A 24878-nucleotide genomic window follows, 5' to 3' on the forward strand; every position below is an offset into this window, starting at 1 on the left:
TAACTGTGCATTTTACCATTTATTATCCAGACGATTCAATGCAAAAACAGTTTTTAAGAGTTTTAAGGTTTAGTGTCATTTTAACATCTCAGTGAAGGAGTGTGTTTTACAGGGATGATGTAAGGGGAAATTATCAAGAATTATTATTTTAACATAATTCTCTCTAGGAAAGCAATTTGGAAATAAATAAAATCTCATAGCAATATGCAATATACATTGCTAAATACAATATATAAAAGGCACTGTTACAAATGAACAGGGCTTGAAATAAATAATTAAAATGGGATTTTCATTTTGGGACAGAATTTAATTCATTCCCAGAAATACAACACTAGTTATCTACACTAATCAGTATGAGGAAAGGCAAAGGTTTTGGTGTAAACCAGTCTTGCTCATAAAAGAGATGTCAATGAAAACAAAAAGGGGACTAACATGAATGATCATCATCTGGACTTAGTGACCTAAAGGGGGTGCGATAACATCAGATCGGAGTTTATGCTTGTCCTTGATGTAAGTAGCCAATCAAAATGTCGCTGTCGAAAAGGATGAATTTAATATGTTGCGGTAATGGTGCCGCTGTCATAAGGACAGTGTCGCTACAGATCCACTCCTAATCGTACAGTTTTTAAATGTCTTCATTAGTGTTGGGGATTAGTGTGGGTTTTGCGGAGCTTAGGAGTGTACCTTACTTAACCCCTTAAGGACCAAACTTCTGGAATAAAAGGGAATCATGACATGTCACACATGTCATGTGTCCTTAAGGGGTTAAGGGCCTATGGACTGGCTTAAGCTGATGTCTAACAGCATATGCCTGTCTCAAAGTTAGGATGTACAACTCAGTAACTCCCAGCACTTTAAGGATGTGGGGGTTATCCCACTGTAAACTGTGCTAGATACATGAAGGGAGAACCACTCTAGTGTCACCATTTATATGCTTGACATTTTGAAGCCAACACTTTACAAGTGAATCCTTGACATTATGTAACATCTGTCAACAAAATACAAATTGCATATTTCCTGTACCCACCTAAAGAACCAGGGACTGCACAAGAAAAAGCTATGTAACGAAGGGAAAAGTGGATTTATCTGGAAACTGGGAGTTTTGGAAATTAATTAACTGCCATCCACAAATTCAAGTTTTTCCCAGGTTAAATATTAATGGACATGGGCAGACATGCTTACACGTGTAGGTTGGCATACTTATTGTATGCACTAATAGAGCTATTTAAATTACATAGTATGAAACATTATCAAGAACAACGGAAACCGTGGCGAGGAAATAATACATGTGGCCAATGGAGTAATGCTGATCTTCAGACGTTCATTAGTCAGCATATATGTTCTGTATGCATTACTGAATATTAGCAGGACTCATCAATTGTCCTGAGTATTGCCTTCCTTCTCCCCATAAGTGTAAGCCGTCAGATCCTCCTTCTCCTCGCAGTCCTCTTCGGCATGAACGTGTACCAGCACTGGCCTAGAGAGAATTTTCAGAGCTTCTAGGTAGCTGGGTGGTGGAGTCTGTGAGTTTTCCAAGGGTCGTGAGAGGATTTTGAGAGCATGCATGTAGCTGGGAGGAGGAGTAATTGTATTATTAAGGCGGAAACCATGCGGAGCCAGCAGGGCATTCACTTCTGTAACAAAAAATAACAGGATTAAATGTTTACCCAACTTAGCAAACTGGCATATATTACCCGGCATGATTATATATTACCCGGCATGATTAATGATATATTACTGGCATGCCATATATTACCCGGCATGATTAAAATGCCAGAGTTTTAATTGGTTATTTCTGTGGAAGCGCCCCTAGTGGCTATCAGAGTGACCGACACTAAAAGGCATTTAAACGCTGCAATTCATTGCTGTCCCTGCAAAATGCCAATGTTTTACACTGAGGGCTAAAACAAGAGGGAAATGGCACTAAAAACACGTCATTAAGATGAAGTGGTCTGGGGTGCCTATAGCATCCCTTTAAGGACTGGCACAGCCAAGGCACACAATGCAATTAAGAGAAATAGTAGAGATAAAAGGGAAGAGCTTGTAACAATGGTTGACATGGACCAATAACATGGACCAACAACAAGTCGCTCAATTTCAATTTCATGTAGCTAAATACAGCGATGTAGATTTATTCACTTAATTTTTCAGACCTAACGAATACAATTAGTTAGATATAGCAGATTTGCAAACATAATAAAGGAACAATTCCCTGAAATGGTTTTATTTTCATGTTTCTCAATAATTTGGTAAATATGCCCACAAAGAAAGTGTGCATGTATTTTTTTTCTGCACGTTTTCTGTTCTCACCTCTTTCACCAGGACAGTCTTCCAGGCTCTGCCTGGAAACGCACCAATCAGAGTTTCATTGTAAACCTTCTGTGCTGAAGCCTCGAGAGCGGGCATTCATGCAATGGCATTCCAATATTTCTCAATAGAAAAAGCAGGTAATAGGCGCTCACTAAAATAGTTAAAATATACAGCAGCAGTGAACCAGCAGGACTTCCCAATACCTGCTAATAACCAAAAAGTGCAAAAACAGAGTGGTAGACAGCGCCACAGACGAATAGAATATAGTAAATTATAAAAATGATATATACATACATATAGGGTATTCCAACAATATGGTAGTGGATATAAACCTTGAGGGAATACAAATAATAGTGCAGTATATCAATATAAAATATGTATATAAAAATATATGGAAAGCCAGTAAAAAGGCTAACTCACACTTTGCAGAGCTACTGAGAGCTCTGCCGTATAGCGCCTGGACGGTAAAATTCCCCGTCTTGGGATATAGTGATGGAGTGTAGTATCCAAAGCTCCACAGCCGTGCGTAAAACAAAAACACAAATAAAATCCAATGGTATAGTATGTACTATAAATAATGGTAAAAAAAGAAGTAAGTATCCTACTTACGATTTCCAGAGCAATGACTTGCTCTGGTGATGAAAGCTAATGGTGGTATAATCCCCACCAAGGGATATAAACAGGATCCAAATAAGTTGCAGTTTTTTTCCTATTTCTCTCCTTGGTTCACTTTTTGTTCCTGGTGCACTTTGGATCCTGTTTATATCCCTTGGTGGGGATTAGCTTTCATCACCAGAGCAAGTCATTGCTCTGGAAATCGTAAGTAGGATACTTACTTCTTTTTTTACCATTATTTATAGTACATACTATACCATTGGATTTTATTTGTGTTTTTGTTTTACGGACGGCTGTGGAGCTTTGGATACTACATTCCATCACTATATCCCAAGACGGGGATTATACCGTCCAGGCGCTATACATTTTTATAATTTACTATCTTCTATTCCTCTGTGGCGCGGTCTACCACTCTGTTTTTGCAATATTTCTCAATGACTTGTATCATTGAGAAGGCAAGCCTGACGATTTTGTGAGCTCTGTGGAGCTAAAAAAAAAAGAGGAAGAAAACCTCTCCAGATGTCTGACCACAGGAGGAATTTCAACAATGCTTCATAAAAGTTTTAATTTCAATTGAAATCTGCACTTTTATTAACGGTCACAAATTTGACAGACTCCATACTCATGAGCAGAGTAAGTGATGAGAACCGCACTCAGTCCCAACGGCCAAGGGTGCTCCAGAGCAGGACCAGCAATCCCAGTACAATAATCCAAGAAGAAAAAACTCACAGGCACTCCAACTTCAAGCCGCAGGCAGATTTATTATGACAGAATGCAACGCAACGTTTCGACCGGAAAGGTCTTTTTCAAGCTTGAAAAAGACCATTCCGGTCGAAACGTTGCGTTGCATTCTGTCATAATAAATCTGCCTGCGGCTTGAAGTTGGAGTGCCTGTGAGTTTTTTCTTCTTAGACTCCATACTCATAACGCACTTCAGCAAACTTATGTGCTTTATGTTCTGGGGTGTTTCTTTAACGAATCATTGGACGTGGTGTTTCCCCTTGAAGGCTGATACATTGTCTGAGAGTGGAGTATGGCAGATAAAATCACAAATTTTATATAAAAATGAACCAAAAAGCGACCCAGGTTTCTAATGGAAAACAAACTTCATATAAAGTTATTTATAGTATTTGCAGTTAGTAGAGTATTGAAAAGCATGCAGAGGTCTATTCAATAAGCACATTGAGAAAATATTCCATGTTTTTAATAGTAGTGATTTCACTTACCTGTTGGATTCTGTAGGATAGTAGGGGAGGACGGAGGGCTACTGGTCTCTTGGACTACAAGGTTAGGGGTCTCATAAATGTTCCTGCGTCGTTTGGAGTTCTGGCGACCCCGTTCATAAGTGTTTGAGGGACAGGAGAGACATGACCGTATATTTCTATACAAAGATGGAGCACATCTTTTCCAGGACTTGGTAGCACGTACCCAGCACATTGCTACAATACACATTGCAGCAAGACATATGCCAGCCCACACTAACCAGGACTCATCCATCCTAGCAAAAAAACAAAAAAACATAGAAAAACACAAGTTGTTAAAGGAATCTTCCCGATTAGCACCACATGCATACATCATATAATGCCATCTACTCATCATGCAATTTAATGGAGAAAAAGCACCACATAAAGAGAAAACATCACATAAGATACTAAACTTGAGCAGACCCAACCACAGAAGGCCACAAAACTAACAGCATTTCATCCAACACACATGGTCTGCTTGACACATAGAAAGGACAATAAACAGAGTATCCCACTCCCACTGTGCATCTTGGACTCACCTTGGTCTACTACACTGCAGATATGTAGTGAGACCAGGTTGGCAAATATTCACACTATGGTGGTAACAATCGCAGACAGAGGTTTGGTTTCCTTGACACTGGATCATAACAGCTGCCCGTGATTTATGCTTGTACACAGAAGAGAAAGCAGGGCGCTCATATGTACAATTCATCTGTACACACACAAGAAAAAAAAAAAAGATTATTATAGCACACAGCTTCACACTAGTCACAACAGGAACAAGTAGAACTACCAGATAAAAGCCAGTTTTGAACAATTTTCACCAACATAATGGACTATTAAGCATTCAGATAACATACACTTTACAAACCATTTCAGTTTAGGGATCACATAACTAATAGTGTAGCCTTTTTAAAACACAAGCAGTGATGGGTGGACCCTTTTTCACATGCTAGATTCGAACCTCGAGTGCAGTCCAGAAGAAGTCCGGCACATACAAAATACATAGGGCAGAGCACCTCACATTACACATTATCCAGTGATAGTACATACAACCTGTACAAGGATATCTACACGCAATCAGAAAAAATAAACATACATAAAGGATGGAAGATTATTTAAAGTACTAAAGGGACAATCAGAGATATACTGCAAAACACTCATTCCTACAGCAAAGCCATTTCTGTGACTGCAACCATGATCTAATTCTCGCTCACTCACTTCCTATATTATAGCATTTAATTCCATAGAATGCTCCACTTTTTCTTTCTAACATAAATATATTTGTTTTTTTGGAAGGAATCACAAAATGTTAGTTAAAAAAATATATATATAATATATATATATATATATATATATATATATATATAATAATAATAATAAAAATACAAAAAAACGAAAACTATTAAATATCAAAGACATCTGTTGTCATTATATAATGGAAGAGCTTAAGTATATCAGGCTCCCTGAGGAACTTTTAACATTCTGGAGGAAATAGAACTAAGCATGAGAGAAAAACTACCTGCTGGCAGAGGACCTGGGGATCGCTGTCCTTGATGCCTGTAAAACATGCAGGGCTCCAAGTATTCCCAGTCATAACCTCTATATGTCCATCACATGAGCTGCGACCCTTGGATAGCCGCATGAAACAGTTACCTGTGGGATAGAAAGCACAGGTGAAGTGTCTTCATGAAGCGGAGACCAGTGTTATATTTGGAAGAGGTTAGAGTCAAATTCATCATATGAAAAGTAACCGTCATGTGAGTGTTTAGATTCTTCTGTCATGTGTGGTCCATTTGAGAGACAGTTTTTGACTGTAAATTGTACATGGACTGACATGGTCACTGTGCAAATGTAGTCTGTACCTGGACTGTGTGTGTGTGTGTGACTGCGCTATATGCAGTCTGTAGCTGGACTGTGTGTGACTGCGCTATATGCAGTCTGTAGCTGGACTGTGTGTGACTGCGCTATATGCAGTCTGTAGCTGGACTGTGTGTGACTGCGCTATATGCAGTCTGTAGCTGGACTGTGTGTGACTGCGCTATATGCAGTCTGTAGCTGGACTGTGTGTGACTGCGCTATATGCAGTCTGTAGCTGGACTGTGTGTGACTGCGCTATATGCAGTCTGTAGCTGGACTGTGTGTGACTGCGCTATATGCAGTCTGTAGCTGGACTGTGTGTGACTGCGCTATATGCAGTCTGTAGCTGGACTGTGTGTGACTGCGCTATATGCAGTCTGTAGCTGGACTGTGTGTGACTGCGCTATATGCAGTCTGTAGCTGGACTGTGTGTGACTGCGCTATATGCAGTCTGTAGCTGGACTGTGTGTGACTGCGCTATATGCAGTCTGTAGCTGGACTGTGTGTGACTGCGCTATATGCAGTCTGTAGCTGGACTGTGTGTGACTGCGCTATATGCAGTCTGTAGCTGGACTGTGTGTGACTGCGCTATATGCAGTCTGTAGCTGGACTGTGTGTGACTGCGCTATATGCAGTCTGTAGCTGGACTGTGTGTGACTGCGCTATATGCAGTCTGTAGCTGGACTGTGTGACTGCGCTATATGCAGTCTGTAGCTGGACTGTGTGACTGTGCTATATGCAGTCTGTAGCTGGACTGTGTGTGACTGCGCTATATGCAGTCTGTAGCTGGACTGTGTGTGACTGCGCTATATGCAGTCTGTAGCTGGACTGTGTGTGACTGTGCTATATGCAGTCTGTAGCTGGACTGTGTGTGACTGTGCTATATGCAGTCTGTAGCTGGACTGTGTGTGTGTGTGTGACTGCGCTATATGCAGTCTGTAGCTGGACTGTGTGTGTGTGTGTGTGTGTGTGTGACTGCGCTATATGCAGTCTGTAGCTGGACTGTGTGACTGCGCTATATGCAGTCTGTAGCTGGACTGTGTGACTGCGCTATATGCAGTCTGTAGCTGGACTGTGTGACTGCGCTATATGCAGTCTGTAGCTGGACTGTGTGACTGCGCTATATGCAGTCTGTAGCTGGACTGTGTGACTGCGCTATATGCAGTCTGTAGCTGGACTGTGTGACTGCGCTATATGCAGTCTGTAGCTGGACTGTGTGTGTGTGACTGCACTATATGCAGTCTGTAGCTGGACTGTGTGTGTGTGACTGCACTATATGCAGTCTGTAGCTGGACTGTGTGACTGCGCTATATGCAGTCTGTAGCTGGACTGTGTGTGACTGCGCTATATGCAGTCTGTAGCTGGACTGTGTGTGACTGTGCTATATGCAGTCTGTAGCTGGACTGTGTGTGACTGTGCTATATGCAGTCTGTAGCTGTACAGTGTGTGTGTGTGACTGTGCTATATGCAGTCTGTGTGTGTGTGACTGTGCTATATGCAGTCTGTAGCTGGACAGTGTGTGTGTGTGACTGTGCTATATGCAGTCTCTGTGTGTGTGACTGTGCTATATGCAGTCTGTACCTGGACAGTGTGTGTGTGTGTGACTGTGCTATATGCAGTCTGTGTGTGTGTGACTGTGCTACATGCAGTCTGTACCTGGACTGTGTGTGACTGTGCTACATGCAGTCTGTGCTATAAACGATCAGTACCTGGACTGTGTTTGATATTCTGGTTGCATGTTAGAGCGGCGATGCTCTGAAGAGTGCAGTTCTGTTGAATATGCCCTGTATCCTCACATTCTCTCACACTTGATTCATCTCCTAAAATTAAAGTAGAACTAGCATAAGTGAGTATGACCCACAGTTATTAATGTAACATTGACCAATTACTGGTATCAGTACCTGTGCATTGTACTCCTTGGACGGCATCTAGATGGGGCACAGACTGCAATGTCCACGTATGGTTTGGCTTTCCACAGCCAGATTCCTGACACACAACATGAGCAAGAGGGGAATCCACACTCCAAAGGGAATCACACACCTGGACATGGGCACATAATGATTATTTATTTTATATGTTCCTCCTCAAATGGAAGATATATATAAGATCTTCCCACCATGCTTAGTACATGCTGTCTAGCACAGCTGGATTAGTAGCTAATAAACTGATGTTGTTCTTGTAACAGGTATCTAGCAGTCTCGGAAAAGAAGACGTTTGTCATTACAACAAACACACAATATGAGCATTATTACCATATTTGTTTCTATAGATTGACATATATCTTACTGATGGACCACATATATCCACTAATAGAATACAACGTGTCAAGTGATAGTCATAGAGCCCTACATAATAAGACCAAAATAACCACAGAAGAGGGCAGCCGCGGTCTTCATAATGACAGACTTTGCTGCAGCTGTACAAAGACGAGCCTTTCAACAGTTACTAACAGACATAATAGAAGAAACTCTTGTGCTAATAATAGTGCTTTAATAGGCCTTTTACTATACATTGCCCGATGACTCCTCTCCTGCAACTTTAAAAAAATAATAAGTTCTCAATGATTACTTTTCTAGCAACCTATTTCATTACCCCTACTTATACCCTTTGTGTCACTATACCCCACTCGCTCCAGCATGTAATCTCATTAAGCTGGGCCCTCCACCCCTCTGTTCCTGTGCATCCAGTTGTCTGGTTACAATTACGTGTCTGTTAGTCCACCTATTGTACAGCGCTTCGGAATTATAATAATAATAATAATAATAATAATAATAATAATAACTATGCACAAGTTTTGTCATCAAGTCATTAAACATAGATCTTGGGTTAAACAAGCAATATGCTTCTATTGGAGGAGTACCGGGAGCATTTTAATACCCTGTCTAAGTAACAAATCGAGGCTACAGGTATACAAGTAAATAAGGAATATCTGTCACTGATGTCCAGTAAGCACACATATGAAGAACCAGCACAACTTTGCTTCAGAAAGTCCTCTAGTGAAAAGACGTATTTTGTGGGCAATGAGACACAGACAGGGAATTAATTTATTAATGATTAATGTATTATATGGTTATGGGAGGGTAGTCTCCCATACAGAAACAGTCCCCTAAGATACTAGCACACAGGGATCGTGGACTATCCTCACACCAATAATCTTCAATGGATTAAAATAGCAGGAGGTGTGTTGGGATGTTTGCTCGCACAGTACAGCAAGAGTGAGGAAGCGTGAGGGATTTGTACAGGGCCTTTGGTAGCCCAGCCCTGTGTAGGTTTGTATATGGGTTGGCTCCCCTGTAATCCCAAAGGTATACCAAAGACTGGGCCACTGGGATATTTAATGGTGGATTCAGAACAGCAAAAGCTGGGAGAGGGATAGCTGTCCACCTGCCCTGACATTGGCTTTGTCATATTGTTCTGTCTATCCTGACATCAGCCTGTCACTGTTATTCTTCTTGTCTGTCTGCGAGGAATGCCATTAAACCAAACCATTGGTCTTATAAAGTCAATGCAGGGGGAACAAGATTTGGAATGCAATTGTAACAATAGGTTGTTGCATTAAATATGTAGGATTACTTACTCTTGACTATGCAATATTTGGCATCCTGGCAAAGCATAAGCAAGCAAAGTTTTGTACAGAAAAAAAGACTTTACTTACTTTGCTGTGTGCCACTTTCGAAACAACCGTAAGTCAGGTTAACTCAAGAACCTAAGGGTTGGATCGCAAAAGACAAAGGTAGGAAGAACAGAGACCATATTACCAGTCCATGTAATAGCAATAGAACATCCCAGACAGACACAAATAACAGTGACAAGCTGATGTCAGGATACCCGAGATAGACAGAACATATGACAGAGCCAAGGTCAGGGCAGGTAGACAGCTATCCCAGTTTTTTCTGATCTGACTTTATACCAGTTTAGAATATGGTAACACTAATTGTACGATATACGGGTTATTTCCCTTTGGTGGAGGACCCACACTCAGTAGAGTGGTATATTTGGAGGCCCCACTCCAACTCGTTAAATGGAGAGCTAACAAGGTAACGAGAAAATCCAGGACTTAAAGAGCTATTATCTGCTACTGGGATATTGGAGATTTGTGTATTACTGAACCAGGAAAACGGACACTGATACAATGTGATAGGTAAAGCAGTCTCTTACAATCCTGATGAAATACATCAGGAAAACATTCCGCAACAGTCACTTGTTGTATATTAAGGTCCAATTTAATTCCCAGCTGCTGACCAATATTCAAACCACGGGTCAATGCCTGCTCAACTCTGCACACCTTATTACTATTGTGGAAAATCTACGTGTGTTCGAATGGATGTTACACATGTATTTTATTAACCTAAGCCTAGTAAGCCATTGAGTTCACATACAAGGGAACAACACAGCATCATTTTGTCCAAAGAAGATGGTTATCATCTAGATGTTGCTGTGAATTTTAATCATGTTTTACACATGTAGTCGGGAAGGAAAGGCCTGCATAATTATAAAAGTGTTCGTCCAGCAGGTTAATGTGGAAGATAAACATCCAAAATAGTTGCATTAACCCACCTCCTAGCTCAAAATAGCAAAGCCTGCTACATAAATAGCTCTCCAACTACTGATAAGATCTCATGGAGCTTTCATGAAGAGAATCGGAAATTGTAAATGCAAAAGGGAAATTGCCTTAATATTTAAACGTTGTGTGTGTGTTTGCATATATGTTTTAATTAGGCCTTATTTACAGAATATTAATTGCACCTCAACAGGAAATCACCTTGCATTACATACAAAATCAGTTCAGTCAAGGCCCCGTCCTGAAACGCTACAAAACATGTATTCCTGACACTGTAGTGTTTAACTATTTTAGGTCCTCGACCCCCTTAGGTCGCTTAGGAAAGGTGTTTTTACTAATCTTTTTTCCCCACACCCTACCAGTCTCGCCACAATCTCAGCCAATCCAATCTATTCCCATAGCAAAACACCACACTGCACCAATCAACATTTCCTCATAGAGATGCATTGAATCAGTTGCATCTCTATGGGGAATATTCAGAGCCTCAATGTAGAGCGTGGAGACATTGAATATAAGGGTTGCACACAGTGCAGCACTGACTCCGGAAGCACCTCTAGTGGCCGTCTGAGTGATTGTACCTAGAGGTGTTCCTAGGTAAACACTTCCTTTTCTCTAAAAATACTCAACCTCCAAGGAAAGGCTATAGACACCAGAACCACTACATTATGCTGTAGTAGTCATGGTGATTCTAGTTTCCCTTTAAATATAAATCCAACATTGGCTGAGTCTGATCTGATAATCTGAGATGAGATTATTATACATAAAGTACAAACCTCATTTGTAAAAATTTGTTTTCATAATCTGCAGTCAGATGATTTTAGATTAGATATAAATCCAGCACAGTCTGAACCTGTCCTGATAATCTGCAGTCAGATCGCCTTACATTAGATATAAACCCAACACTACTACTCAAGGGATAGTACCGACTCCTTAATAGGGGTCTAGACAACTATACATTTAGCAAGGAACTCTTTACCGACAAGTCCTAGACCTCTAATTCTTGCCGTTGGGGCAACTCCTTCAAAGGATTAGACGCTCCATAACTACTTACTCTCAAGTTGTACATAGTTAATTTTTTCTTGTGTTTAAGAATAACTCTGCTTCTTAAGTGCTCTCTCTCAGAGTCATCAAGGTTATCCACGAACAAACATAACCCACGACAGGGGCTCTACGCACTCTTTCACTGTCCGTGTGCCTATAGTCCACAGAATCCCAATTGTAACCGTTCACTTCCTACAGCGATACAGACCAATTTACTATAGATTATGAACACATTACGGATCTGCTCCCTAAATATTAGAGGGCTAAATACCCCCGAAAAGAGGAAGATGGTACTCTCAGAACTGGCCACTAGAAAAACAGACATAGCATTTCTGGAAGAAACCCATCTACGAGGCCCTACGGACCCAAAACTTACACACCCCAAATTCCAACAAGTATACTATAACAATTATAACAAGAGTAAATCAAGGGGGGTAGCGATACTAATGGGAAAACAGGTCCCTTTCACTTACTCTAAATACATTACGGATAAACCGGGCAGGTTTATTATTCTCCAGGGTACAGTAGGGACAGAGCCAATCACACTGGTAGCAATATACCTTCCCAATAAACACCAATGCGGGGCTTTCAGAAAGATTATGGCAAAGGTCAAGCAAAATACGAATGGCATACAGATTATGGGAGGGGATTTTAATGTCTCATTGGATGCCAAAAAGGATAGCACATCCCATCATAGCAATCACCTCACCACGACGAGAATACAAATGCAACGCATCATCCACACACACCAACTAACAGATTGCTGGAGAATTTTCCACCCAACCACAAAAGACTATACACACTATTTGGCCCCTAACCGATCATACTCCAGGATAGATTTTTTTCCTGATATCACACAGAGACTTGGGCTTGATCAAGGATACCTCTATAGGCCCAATGACATGGTCTGACCATTATCCGATACCCCTCACACTAGCTATCCCCTCCCTCCCTCGCCCTAAAGGCTCATGGAAACTCAATCCCACCTTATTACAAACAAAGCGGGTCAAGGACTCAATAAACGACACGATCACGCTATACTTTAAAGAAAATAAAACCCCAGACACCACAGCCTTTACGCAATGGGAAGCACACAAGGCAGTAATTAGAGGGGAATTAATAAAATGGGGCTCACAAATCAAAAGAGAAAAAACTAAACAAATAGATGACCTCATCAAAAATATTGAACAGCTAGAAGGCTCTCATAAGCTCAATATGACAGACTCAATATACTGTAATCTAATAGCCCTTAGGACAGAACTCAAATCATTATTACAAGATAAGACGCGAAAAGCCATCCTATGGACAAAACAGCTTTACTATGCACAAGGAAACAGGAGTGGGAAACTCCTGGCACAAGCCCTAAAACAGAAACAAACACTTACCTACATACCTAAGATCAAACGCTTAGACGAGTCATTTGCATACACTACGGAAGACATAGCTGACACATTCCATGAATACTATACCTCACTATACAATTTGAAGGGGAGGGAATCTAACACAGAAGACATGAAGAGATACTTAGAGAACAAATTTGACCTCACTCTTCCCCCAGTAGCAACAAGATCGCTAGAAGAGCCATTCACATAAGATGAACTCAGATTGGCTTTGAAACAGACCCCACACAACAAAAGCCCAGGCCCTGACGGGTTTTCAGTCTCCTACTACAAAATGTTCCAAACGGTGCTTAACTCTCATCTCCTGGAAGCAATAAACTCTATCCCACACCAAAATCACATAACAAGTCAAGCATTAGAGGCGACAATTATACTATTACCCAAACCAGGGAAAGATTTAGAGAAATGCGCCAGCTATAGGCCAATATCCCTTATTAATGTTGACATCAAGATATTTACGAAGATGCTGGCATCTAGGCTCAAACCCTTTCTTCAAGGATTGATCCACCCAGATCAAGCAGGCTTTGTCCCTGCAAGAGAGGCGAAAGACAACACCTCCAAAATTATAAATTTAATTAACCATACCTGTCAGACGCAAACTCCGACATTACTCCTAGCAATTGATGCGGAGAAGGCCTTTGACAGGGTGGACTGGACCTTCCTTTTAACTACTCTCGAGATGCGGGGATTTGGGCACAGATGACTACAATGGATCAAAGCCATTTATTCCCACCCCACAGCCCGACTGAAGGTTAATGGTCAACTCTCCAAACCATTCAAGATAAGCAATGGCACTCGACAGGGCTGCCCGCTATCACCACTTTTATTCATCTTATCACTAGAACCCCTGTTACAGGCAATACGCAAACACGCCAACATACAAGGCATTAAGGTCCAAAAACAAGAGTACAAAGTTTCGGCTTTCGCCGATGATTTATTATTTACCATCGAACATCCAGTACAAAGTCTCCCCTATGTGACGGAGGTTTTAGATGACTATAGCAAGGCCTCAAACTTCAAAATCAACATGGACAAATGCGAAATACTTAACATTAACATACCCCCAGAACAGATACGGAGGTTGCAACAAACATATCCTTTCCAATGGGCAAAACACTCCATCAAATATCTATCTAGGGATAAAAATTACCAATACACACAAAACTCTTTACAAAGAAAATTTCCCAGACTTACTGGTAGCCCTAAATAAAGACTTAACAGGTGGGATAAACCTCACTTCCGATGGATGGGTCGTATAAACATAATTTCTATGAATATACTCCCACGCATCTTGTATCTCTTGAACACTATTCCCATTCCAACCACTTTCTTCCGTAAAATCCAATCAATGCTTACAACATTCATCTGGGCGAAGAAACGCCCGCGGATAGCCTTCAACTTACTGACCAAACCCAAAGAGAAAGGAGGCCTGGGATGTCCTGATATTAAGAATTACCATAAGGCGATCCACTTAGCGAGGATATTAGAATGGTCCAGGGAAGGGATCGCTAAGGCATGGGTTGATATAGAACAAACACAAATACACACGCCCCTCAAAGCGCTCCCATGGGCCCTTTCCACTGGCAGAGGACACCTACCACGAGGCCTACCCACGATTTCCACCACTCTAGAAACATGGAAAAACATACACTTACGCAAAGAGTTTACACCAACTCCGTGACCACACTACCCCATATCGCACAATCCATTATTCCCATCAGGTAGTGTTAATGTGATACAAGGTAATGTTCTTACAGACTCGAGGGGCAAAATTGTAACCTTACAAGATATAGTCACCGTGAACGGTCTTGTATCCCTGAAAGACCTCACAGGCACAAATCACCCAACAATGACACAAATTTACCAGTACCATCAGCTAAAACATTTCCTGACCAAGGAAGGGCTTTTACAATGGAGGCCCCGCGAGGTAGCGAAATTCGAGAAGCTGTGCTCCCTCCCTTCAAAAACAAAAGTAGTAACCACATGCTACCGCTTGCTGCAAGAAAGCACTAATCACACTCTCCCGAATTATGAGGAACCAAAATGGTTTGAAACCCCGATAGAAGATGAGGTCTGGCACGCGATTTTCACCAAAATGATGAAATCACACTCTAGCATAATGTTACAGGAAACTAACTATAAGTTTCTCTCACAATGGTATGTCACTCCCGTAGATGTTAACAAATTTGACACGAGTATATCACCGTTGTGTTGGAGATGTATGAAAAACCAGGGCACATACCAACACATATGGTGGTCATGTAGGAGGATAGTGGGATACTGGAGGGACGTGGCGAGGATCACCGGGAAACTCAGTGGTATTTCTCTGCCCGTTAATCCCGAAACATTATTATTTTTCAATGCTCCGATAATCATACCCAAATTCAAAAGCTCACTCATGTTCTATGCACTAACCGCAGCTAAATCTGTGATAGCAGGGCTGTGGAAAACATCCAGGAGACCCTCTAGGAGGGAATGGTTCATGAAAATAGATGAGATTCATAGAATGGAAGAATTAAGGATGTCGACGATAGGAAAATCTCAACAATGTAGGGCCATATGGGAACCATGGCAGTCTTTTCTACTAAATTCGCATACAAAATAAGGTAGGATAGTGAAAAGGATAGCAATACACGCGTGCACACATAAATAGGAAGTGAATGTGGGACAATGCACACGGCTACAGTGTTTGACACATAAATACCAACAGAAGTCAGAGTTTACGTCAGTGGAAATGAAGTGATGTTTCATTTATATAATAACTGCAAGACATGTTGACTTGTGTAAAATGTAAAATATGGGAAAGGCCCCTTTTGGATGTACAATGTTATAATGTTCGTGTGATCATCGACCAAATGATCTTGTTGTCAATTAAATATAAGTAAAGGCAAATTAAAAAAATAAATAAATAAATAAACCCAGCACTGTCTGAGCCTGTCCTGATAATCTGCAGTCTCGAGAGCTTCCAAAATGTAATTTAGAAAAAATAAATAAATAACTTTAGAATCGTCTTTGGAATGTCCCATTCTCTTACCGCTTAAAACAGCTTACTTACTTTACTTTTCATATTAACAAGAAGCTGTCTGGCTCCATGAGACATTCATATGTTTTAAATTCAGCTCCAATTAAACCTGAAATTTAAGGATTTCTGAGGAATAGATCAGAGCTACAAAAACAAACAATGCTGGCTTTAGTAAATCAGGAAACAGTATGAAAGTGACCAGAGCAGCTCGTGTGTTTTCTAAGACTATTTAGAGATTCGCTTGCACCCCGTTTTGGTTTATTTTGAGACAAAAGACCACCTCTCCCTGAGGGCTACTTAAAAAATAAAAACAAAACAGTGAACATTAATTGGAAAGTATGTATTTTTAAGAGTAACTTTATTGCCTTATAAGTGTTTGATATTATTATGCAGTGTTCTTTTATCCAATCTAATTTTTTAGAGAGTTTAGTATGTGCAGGGAAAGGTTAGCATGCAGTAAAAAAAAAACAAAAAAAAAAAAAAAAAAAAAACTTTGGCCGGCTGGCAGTGTAGAATTAACACTTACCAAATTCCTAGCAGACTTGACTACAACATTTACAAATATGTCTGTAACGACAACAGCCATGATGTTTGAGATAATAATTATACTATGAACATCCAGGTTTACAAAATTCTAATCCAGTGGTAGGCAACCTTCGGTACTCCATATGTTGTGGACTACATCTCCCATAATGTTCTTAAGCATCTGGGGAGATGTAGTCCACATCATCTTGGGAGCTGTCCCTATCCCAATTACTAACTTGCACGTGTGCAGTGTCCTATCCCTGTCCCAATTACTACCCAATTTGCAGGTGTGCAGTGTCCTATCCCTGTCCCAATTACTACCCAATTTGCAGGTGTGCAGTGTCCTATCCCTGTCCCAATTACTACCCAATTTGCAGGTGTGCAGTGTCCTATCCCTGTCCCAATTACTACCCAATTTGCAGGTGTGCAGTGTCCTATCCCTGTCCTAATTACTACCCAATTTGCAGGTGTGCAGTGTCCTATCCCTGTCCCAATTACTACGCAATTTGCAGGTGTGCAGTGTCCTATCCCTGTCCCAATTACTACCTAATTTGCAGGTGTGCAGTGTCCTATCCCTGTCCTAATTACCACCTATTTTGCAGGTGTGCAGTGTCCTTTCCCTGTCCCAATTACTACCTAATTTGCAGGTGTGCAGTGTCCTATCCCTGTCCCAATTACTACCCAATTTGCAGGTGTGCAGTGTCCTATCCCTGTCCCAATTACTACCCAATTTGCAGGTGTGCAGTGTCCTATCCCTGTCCCAATTACTACCTAATTTGCAGGTGTGCAGTGTCCTATCCCTGTCCCAATTACTACCCAATTTGCAGGTGCGCAGTGTCCTATCCCTGTCCCAATTACTACCCAATTTGCAGGTGTGCAGTGTCCTATCCCTGTCCCAATTACTACCCAATTTGCAGGTGTGCAGTGTCCTATCCCTGTCCCAATTACTACCCAATTTGCAGGTGTGCAGTGTCCTATCCCTGTCCTAATTACTACCCAATTTGCAGGTGTGCAGTGTCCTATCCCTGTCCCAATTACTACCCAATTTGCAGGTGTGCAGTGTCCTATCCCTGTCCCAATTACTACCTAATTTGCAGGTGTGCAGTGTCCTATCCCTGTCCTAATTACCACCTATTTTGCAGGTGTGCAGTGTCCTTTCCCTGTCCCAATTACTACCTAATTTGCACGTGTGCAGTGTCCTGTCCCTGTCCCAATTACTACCTAATTTGCACGTGTGCAGTGTCCTGTCCCTGTCCTAATTACCACCTAATTTGCACGTGTGCAGTGTCCTGTCCCTGTCCCAATTACTGCCTAATTTGCACAAGTGTAGTCCTATCCCTGTCCCAATTACCACCTAATTTGCAGGTGTGCAGTGTCCTATCCCTGTCCCAATTACTACCTAATTTGCACGTGTGCAGTGTCCTGTCCCTGTCCTAATCACTACCTAATTTGCACAAGTGTAGTCCTATCCCTGTCCTAATTACTAACTAATTTGCAGGTGTGCAGTGTCCTGTCCCTGTCCTAATCACTACCTAATTTGCACAAGTGTAGCCCTATCCTTGACCTAACTACTAACTAACTTGCAAGTGTGAAGTGTCCTATGTCCTTCCTAATTACTAATTTGCACGTGAGCAGTGTCCTTGCCCTGTCCTAATTACTAATTTGCACATGTGCAGTGCCCACAAAAATGTTAATAGCAAGATTACGCACAAAGGTGCACAGCACACATAACAGGATCCAATACAGTTTGTGAACAATAGAATTTTAACCAAAAAAAGGCTTGCGTGGAGGACATGGGTGGCACAGAGGAGGGGGTTGCCGCCATTGGATGTTGCAAGCATGCTGAGTGTGTGTGGACGACAAACCGAACATTTGCACAAATATCAGATAAGCCATAACACACAATAATGCTGCCAAAAATGAAGTTACACCTCCAGCAGCACGAGGGTTAAGATCTGTATGGGCAGCGAAACACTACAAAGACAGACTCCAGGCAACATGACCTTTTAAAACCAATCAAGTGGTCATGGTATTTGGAGTAACCATTTAACCAAAAGGCTGCAAATACAACTAAAAAACTAATTTGTGTTTCATGAACAGAAAAATGGGCTTCACAAAGGGAATTTTAGTTTGCAACATAGGAATTCAGATAACTTTGTGAATAGATTACATTGCAGCTCCTAAACCAATCTGACCTTGCAGACCATGCCGAGACAAAGACTCAGCCTTTTCTGTGAACATCTGGAGCTGCCATGAACAGCTTCATCTCCCAAATACAATTCTTGAACAGAATGTGAAGAAGATTGAGAGAAGTTCTCCAAACAATACTTAATCACAGCACTCCACCATTTATCCTACTCTGTCATTACTATGCAATTCCCGCTGCCCCTTGAAGAAATAGCACGAGGCAGTATTAATAAAGGCAATACCAAGCTGCTTGACTGATTGGCGGTGAGGAGGACGATTCCTTTGCATGTTTCTCCGCTCTCAGATACAGATTCATCTTGGAAAGTCACTAACGAGCTGCGAGGTACAGAGTCAGCACTTAGACCTATTGAACAGAGACAGAAAAAAAAAAAGAAAACATCAACTAAGTTGCACAAATGCAGTATATATTAGCGACGATGGACTACATGCTCTATTGATGCACACCCAGAGCGTAACATTTTTTTCTTCCTATAATGTAGCCCAAGTGGCCCGTGTTCAAGCCCAGTAAATACAGTAAGATAAATAGAACTAAATGAACCTCCAAATACATGATTTTTTTTTTAAATTGGGACCCACCACAATAATCAAACTGTTGAAATTCTCAGCACTTAAGTCAACTTCAACTATTTTGCCAAAAAAAAAAAAAAAAAAATACTTTAAATTGACTTTCAGTTCTTGACAAATCTACAGAGACCCAAAGGTGCACACCATTTATTAGATAGAGCCCATGAGAGAGTACAGTATACTTAACTTGTGCGCATGACCTACTAAATTGTGCGCACACTAAAAGTACATAAAGAGCAATAGGGCTGACACTTTCATATAATGAGCACTAGGGATGGCACTTACTCCCTCACACCCTGCAACTTCTGCCTACTCCGAATGTAATTTTAGTTATATACAGTGGCGTACGTACAATCCATGGGGCCAGGTGCGTAACTGATCCGTGGCTCCCTCCCCCATACACACACACATACATACAGAGACACATACATACATACAAAGACACACATACACAAAAGGTTTCCCGTTTCCTATCTTTTGCAGGAGGGTGACTTTTCCTGGGGTCCAGTGAGGGCTCAGCCTGATGGGAGCTGCAACCACGGTATGTATGCCACTGGTCGTATATTAGTCATCTGACTTGTTTTAATTTTAGTCTAGTTTTACTCGACTAAAATTGTTCGTTGACAAAATTAACACTGGATCCAAAATGGCAGTGAAGCCGGCCTTACAAATTCCCCCGCCATGTTAGAGACCAGCAAAGGACTGGTTCATGTGCTCACAATTTAATAAATGTAGATTATGCAAACAAGTTAACTATATTGTGCGAATATATTGTGTAGTTAAAGCGTGCCACTACCCAGGGCCATGAGTCTCTAGCTCATAATCTACTACATTGTGCATGTAACAAATACAATGTGCACAAGATGCATAAACATTTTTATTTATTTATTTTCGTTAGATGGCACCTCTGGAGCTTTGTCCAAATTACATTATTGAATAATCCTGGTTTTATTTGGCTACTTATAATGATACATTTTTCCTTCCTAACAAATTAACGATACAGGCATTTAAAGAACCAGCCACCTATAAAGAACAGGTTATACCTTTCTCTTTAAAGTGACTTAATTGACGGGTTCTATTTTAGAGATACATAATAAAGAAGCTTTGAAAAATTCCCCAGAGGTAAGAGCTGTTCAGAATCCCATAGCGACTCCAAGGTGATTCTGCTAAACAGTATAAGTATTCCTTTTACAAATGACAGTCTTCTAGTAAAGACGGGCATCCAGCACTTTAACTCTAAGCAGGAATGTGATCTGGAGGTTCATTTGAGGGCACTGCGCCTTCACCTAAAGCCCTAGTTAACATGTCCTTACAAGAGCACATTTTAGTGCATCACTCCAAGGGCACACAATTAGGTCATTATTACACGTGTGGTAGTAATAATAATAATAATAATATATAAGTATTATTATTCTTGTGTTAAGAATATAACCAATTTTGCTTGGAGCACAGGGTCTTAAAGGCCTCTGTACTAACCTGATGTTTTACCACCTGCTAAATACATTTAGATCAGTTCGCCCTTTTCTATGTATACACCGGCTTCTGTGCAAATGGCATTAGCCACTATTCATAGCATAACGACCCTCCCTTCTCCCTAAAAGAAGCAATGGGTCTTTGGAACCTTTTTTTTTTTTAGCTATAGTAAAATGTTATTCTGTGTTCACAAACAAGCCATAGAGCTTGAAAGAGCATACATGCAAACAATAATAATAATAATAATAATAATAGGCATTAAAAGCACCACATGCCAATGTAGTGGTTGAGGTGCCATTAGGCTGCAGACATTATTCCATTATTCTTGGTTGTTTTCAATCAGTTTAACTAAACTGGTGGGTTACTGAGGCACCTGGCGCAACACCTACCATTTTCCTAATGATATTGATGCAGCTTCACTTCTATTAGCAATATTTACTTTATACATATTTTAATGCTATTTATTGGCTGAGTATCAAATGTTTCAAGAACCATACCGCTTGCATTTTCTATAAAGTGCTGATGGTGTATAGACTGGCTCTCTAGGACACAGTGGGCGTTGCTTGCAAAGCAGATGGACAGGGATAAAAGATGAATATCGGAGTATAGACCAAACAGTGTAGAATCACATTCTTTGTCGAGGATGGGAAGATTGTATCCCCTGGACAGGTGATAAGAGTGAATAATTTTAGTGGGTTCTACTATCAGTTGGTTTTGGTTTTATGCACTCTTGTTAAATTTGAGACAAGCTGAAGACCCAGATTAAAGGATATATATCTCTATCATACTATAAGCCCAACTTTGTCCCTTTAAATATATATTTATATATCTCCCATCATCAACATTTAAATACTTTACCTTAAATACTTGACCTTATTTTAAAAGGTTCACTTATTGAGATCTGTAGACTTTTGCATAGCTCAAAAAATCCTTATAAGCTGTTGATGAGAGATCTGTTGAGCTGGCTTTGAATGGGAAGAAGTAGAAAGCAAAATGCAAACAATGGGTGGAAAGCCAGCAGTGATTGGTTTATTGAGACTCCAGGATCAGAGCAAAATGTATGCATCCACATGGCGCTGTGCCTCAGCTAATTCTGAGTAACAGAATTCCCCCCCCCTGGCTCATGCTGTAAGGATGCAAGAGAACCAGCCAAGGTTTCAATCTTTACAAAAGGACCAGCTCTAGATTAAAAAAACTTGTTCAAGAAGGGTCCTCAATAACCTTGTTTCCGGTTACCATTTGTAATAGTTTGCCTTTTATTTGTTCATAGATTGCAAACTCGTTTGAGCAGGGCCTTCCTCACCTCATGTCTCAGTTACATTCTGTAAGTAAGTTATTGGTCTATAGCATGCCCAGGCTGACTTTTCAGAGAATGGCAGTGTTTACATTGAGACACCTACAGTTCCAGTCACTCAGATGCACACTAGAGGGGAGTTCCTGGGGCAGTGCTGCACAATGTGAACTAACGCTCAGCATCTTCACGCTCTGCATGGAGATGCTGAACTTTCCCTGTAGAGATGCATACCCGATGATTACAGGTGGGGGCAGAGGGGACATAAGGATGTCCCCCTGTTCCTTTTTTTCAAATAGCCCCCACCGCAGAGGGGGTGGACAGTTTATTTAATAGTCCACCACCTGATTCCCACAGGGGGGACTGCGTCCACCCACTGTTATTTTACAGACCCCATTATCATGGGATGGGGCTCTTCCAGCATCTGGGCAGCAATGACTGCCCAGTCACTAGTTTTAAACATTTAGTAGACATGTCCACACCTGTCAAATGGCAGGTGTGGGCAAAGAGAGATTTTAAACCTCCCTTACAGTAATATGGCAGCTGGCTAACAAGCCTTGCCATCCGCCACATAATTAACGCTTGCATTGCCTACGAGCAAATAGTACTTAAAGGGATTCTATAGTGCCAGGAAAACAAACCCGTTTTCATGGCACTGTAGAATCCTGCAGTGCCCCCCTCCCTCGCATCCCCACCCCCTACTGTGCTGCTGAAGGGGTTAAAACCCCTTTGGCACTGGGTCAGGCTCTGCCCACGCTTCTACCCCACCGACAGCCGGCTGGGAAGACCTAATGTGCATGAGGACGTCCAGTGTCAGATAACGGACCAAAGGTCTGTTTCGATTCTGGAAGTCCCTCTAGTGGCTGTCTGATAGACAGCCACTAGAGGAGGAGTTAACCCTACAAGGTAATTATTGCCGTTTCTCAGAAACGGCAGTAATTACCACTGTAGGGTTAAGGGACATGGGACATTGCACCCAGACCACTTCAATGAGCTGAAGTGGTATGGGTGTCTACAGTGTCCCTTTAAAATTATTAACTTGCATGAAGGAAAATGAACAATAATTTGCCTGCCTGATACATTCTGTCCCGAATTTTATTGAAACCGTGCTTTGCGAATTTTCCACATCCCGATACTTTATACAGGGTTCGGATACAGAAGCACTAGTTTTACTCCAAACACTGAATTAATCTGGGCGATTGGTGTAGATCTGCTCAGGCAGACCAATTTCCAACCATACTTGGTTTTAAAAATATGAGAATTACCATGCAAAATCTGGGGTTTGGTGATTAACCCTGTAAATTGTGAATTGCAACCGAGCTGTAAATATAGCTAAATTGTCGATTTTTTTCAAAATCTGCTATTTTTGTCTAAATTTTAGAATATATAGTTGCTACAATTCAGAGTTTAGAGAATTAACCTGGCAGAGTTCTCCATCCTGTTTCAGAGTTGCTCGCTTAAGAATTCACCAGGGAATTGCACATTTTAAATTCAAAATATCTGAGCTGGAAACATAGCTGAGATTTTGTTTTTCCATTTCAGTAACTTTGCCCCTTTCTTTGAAAACATACCATATAAAACATTGATGGTTACAGAATTTACTGCTACAGCAATCAATGCAAAATACAGATATAGAATATCTTATAGTACCTGTGGTTTTGCCACTGGCTGGCAACTTGTTGAACTACAACTCCTATGATCCTTAGCAAAAACGGAACATGGGCAGCCAATACCTCTCAATAATAGACCTTATGTATGCAAAGCAGTTGCAGAACTTGTTAGGCACATTAAATATAAGTACAGCTGACTCCACTGTGTCTTCATCATATTTTAGGGGGGCTCTCAACATTTGTTATGTACATAGATTGGTTTTTACTTTCAGTTTACAAAGTTTTTGGGAAAATGTAATGTCTTTTTAAGTTCCCATCATTCCCGTGTTTTGAAACAGGACATGTGACATATAATATGGCTATGGTGTGTTCCGTTTGTTATGAGGGAACGAGAGAGGTCTGTAGCTAAGACAGATTGAGAGAGGTGAAGGGTGAAGGTAGGTGATCAATGAAGAAAGTTAAGGTAACAAAGTGGGTTTCTCAAACTCACCAAAAATGTAGAACCACATCAAGTAACAGGAAAGGGGAAGTGCCAACTCCATGCCAGGGAAAGTTTAAAAGGAAAAGAGGGCAGGACTTCTGGGTAGAGGGGAGGTGGAATGGGGAAGAGAACCGACGTCTTAGAAAGGAGGAGTGCAGATTTTGGGAGTGGCTCGCTGCTTAGGTTACAGAAGGGAGGGGCAAGGATTCAGGTCTGGCTGTGCCCTATTCGGAGAATGCGAGGAGAGGAGATATACATGGCTATTTACTAGAGAGAGAATTCAATGTGAATTTCAAATTCCAGGTAAAATAGCCCAATTGGAAGCATGCTCTAACAGTGTTATTCACTAAAATGAGAAGTCAAAGCCAATTTCAAATTTAAGGTCAAAATAGCCAAAAACAGAAACATTTTCTAAGTCGGCTATGATGTTTGGCTATTCTGGCCTTAAATTTAAAATTCACTTTTAATTCTGCCAACACTCCTCCATGAGGAGGAGAAAATCTGTGTTCTTTGAATTGCAGAGAATTTAAAAAAAAGTGCAAACATTCCGTTGATAAGGCCATGCTATAACAAGCTCAAAGATTATTCCCAAGTCACCTATATTACAGCTTTACTTCCAAGTAAGTTATATTTTGTCATTCTGACTTCAGTTTCCTACAAAAAGCTGGAGAGA

The 24878-nt window shown here is 41.0% G+C and overlaps 1 protein-coding gene across 1 annotated transcript; it reads right to left on the reverse strand.

The window, feature by feature from the left end:
- Positions 1-24313, reverse strand: LOC134601102 (deleted in malignant brain tumors 1 protein-like). The gene is made up of 8 exons (XM_063445533.1): positions 24215-24313; positions 19008-19129; positions 7931-8069; positions 7739-7849; positions 5692-5825; positions 4709-4881; positions 4152-4423; positions 1-1634 (listed from the first exon to the last, which is right to left on the reverse strand). The coding sequence occupies exons 1-8, from the start codon at positions 24264-24266 to the stop codon at positions 1375-1377; spliced, it is 1263 nt and encodes a 420-aa protein (XP_063301603.1). The 5' UTR covers positions 24267-24313; the 3' UTR covers positions 1-1374.
- Between the last annotated feature and the right edge of the window lie 565 nt (positions 24314-24878).

The sequence above is a fragment of the Pelobates fuscus genome, chromosome 3 (genome assembly GCF_036172605.1).
Source record: "Pelobates fuscus isolate aPelFus1 chromosome 3, aPelFus1.pri, whole genome shotgun sequence".
Lineage (NCBI taxonomy): Eukaryota > Metazoa > Chordata > Amphibia > Anura > Pelobatidae > Pelobates > Pelobates fuscus.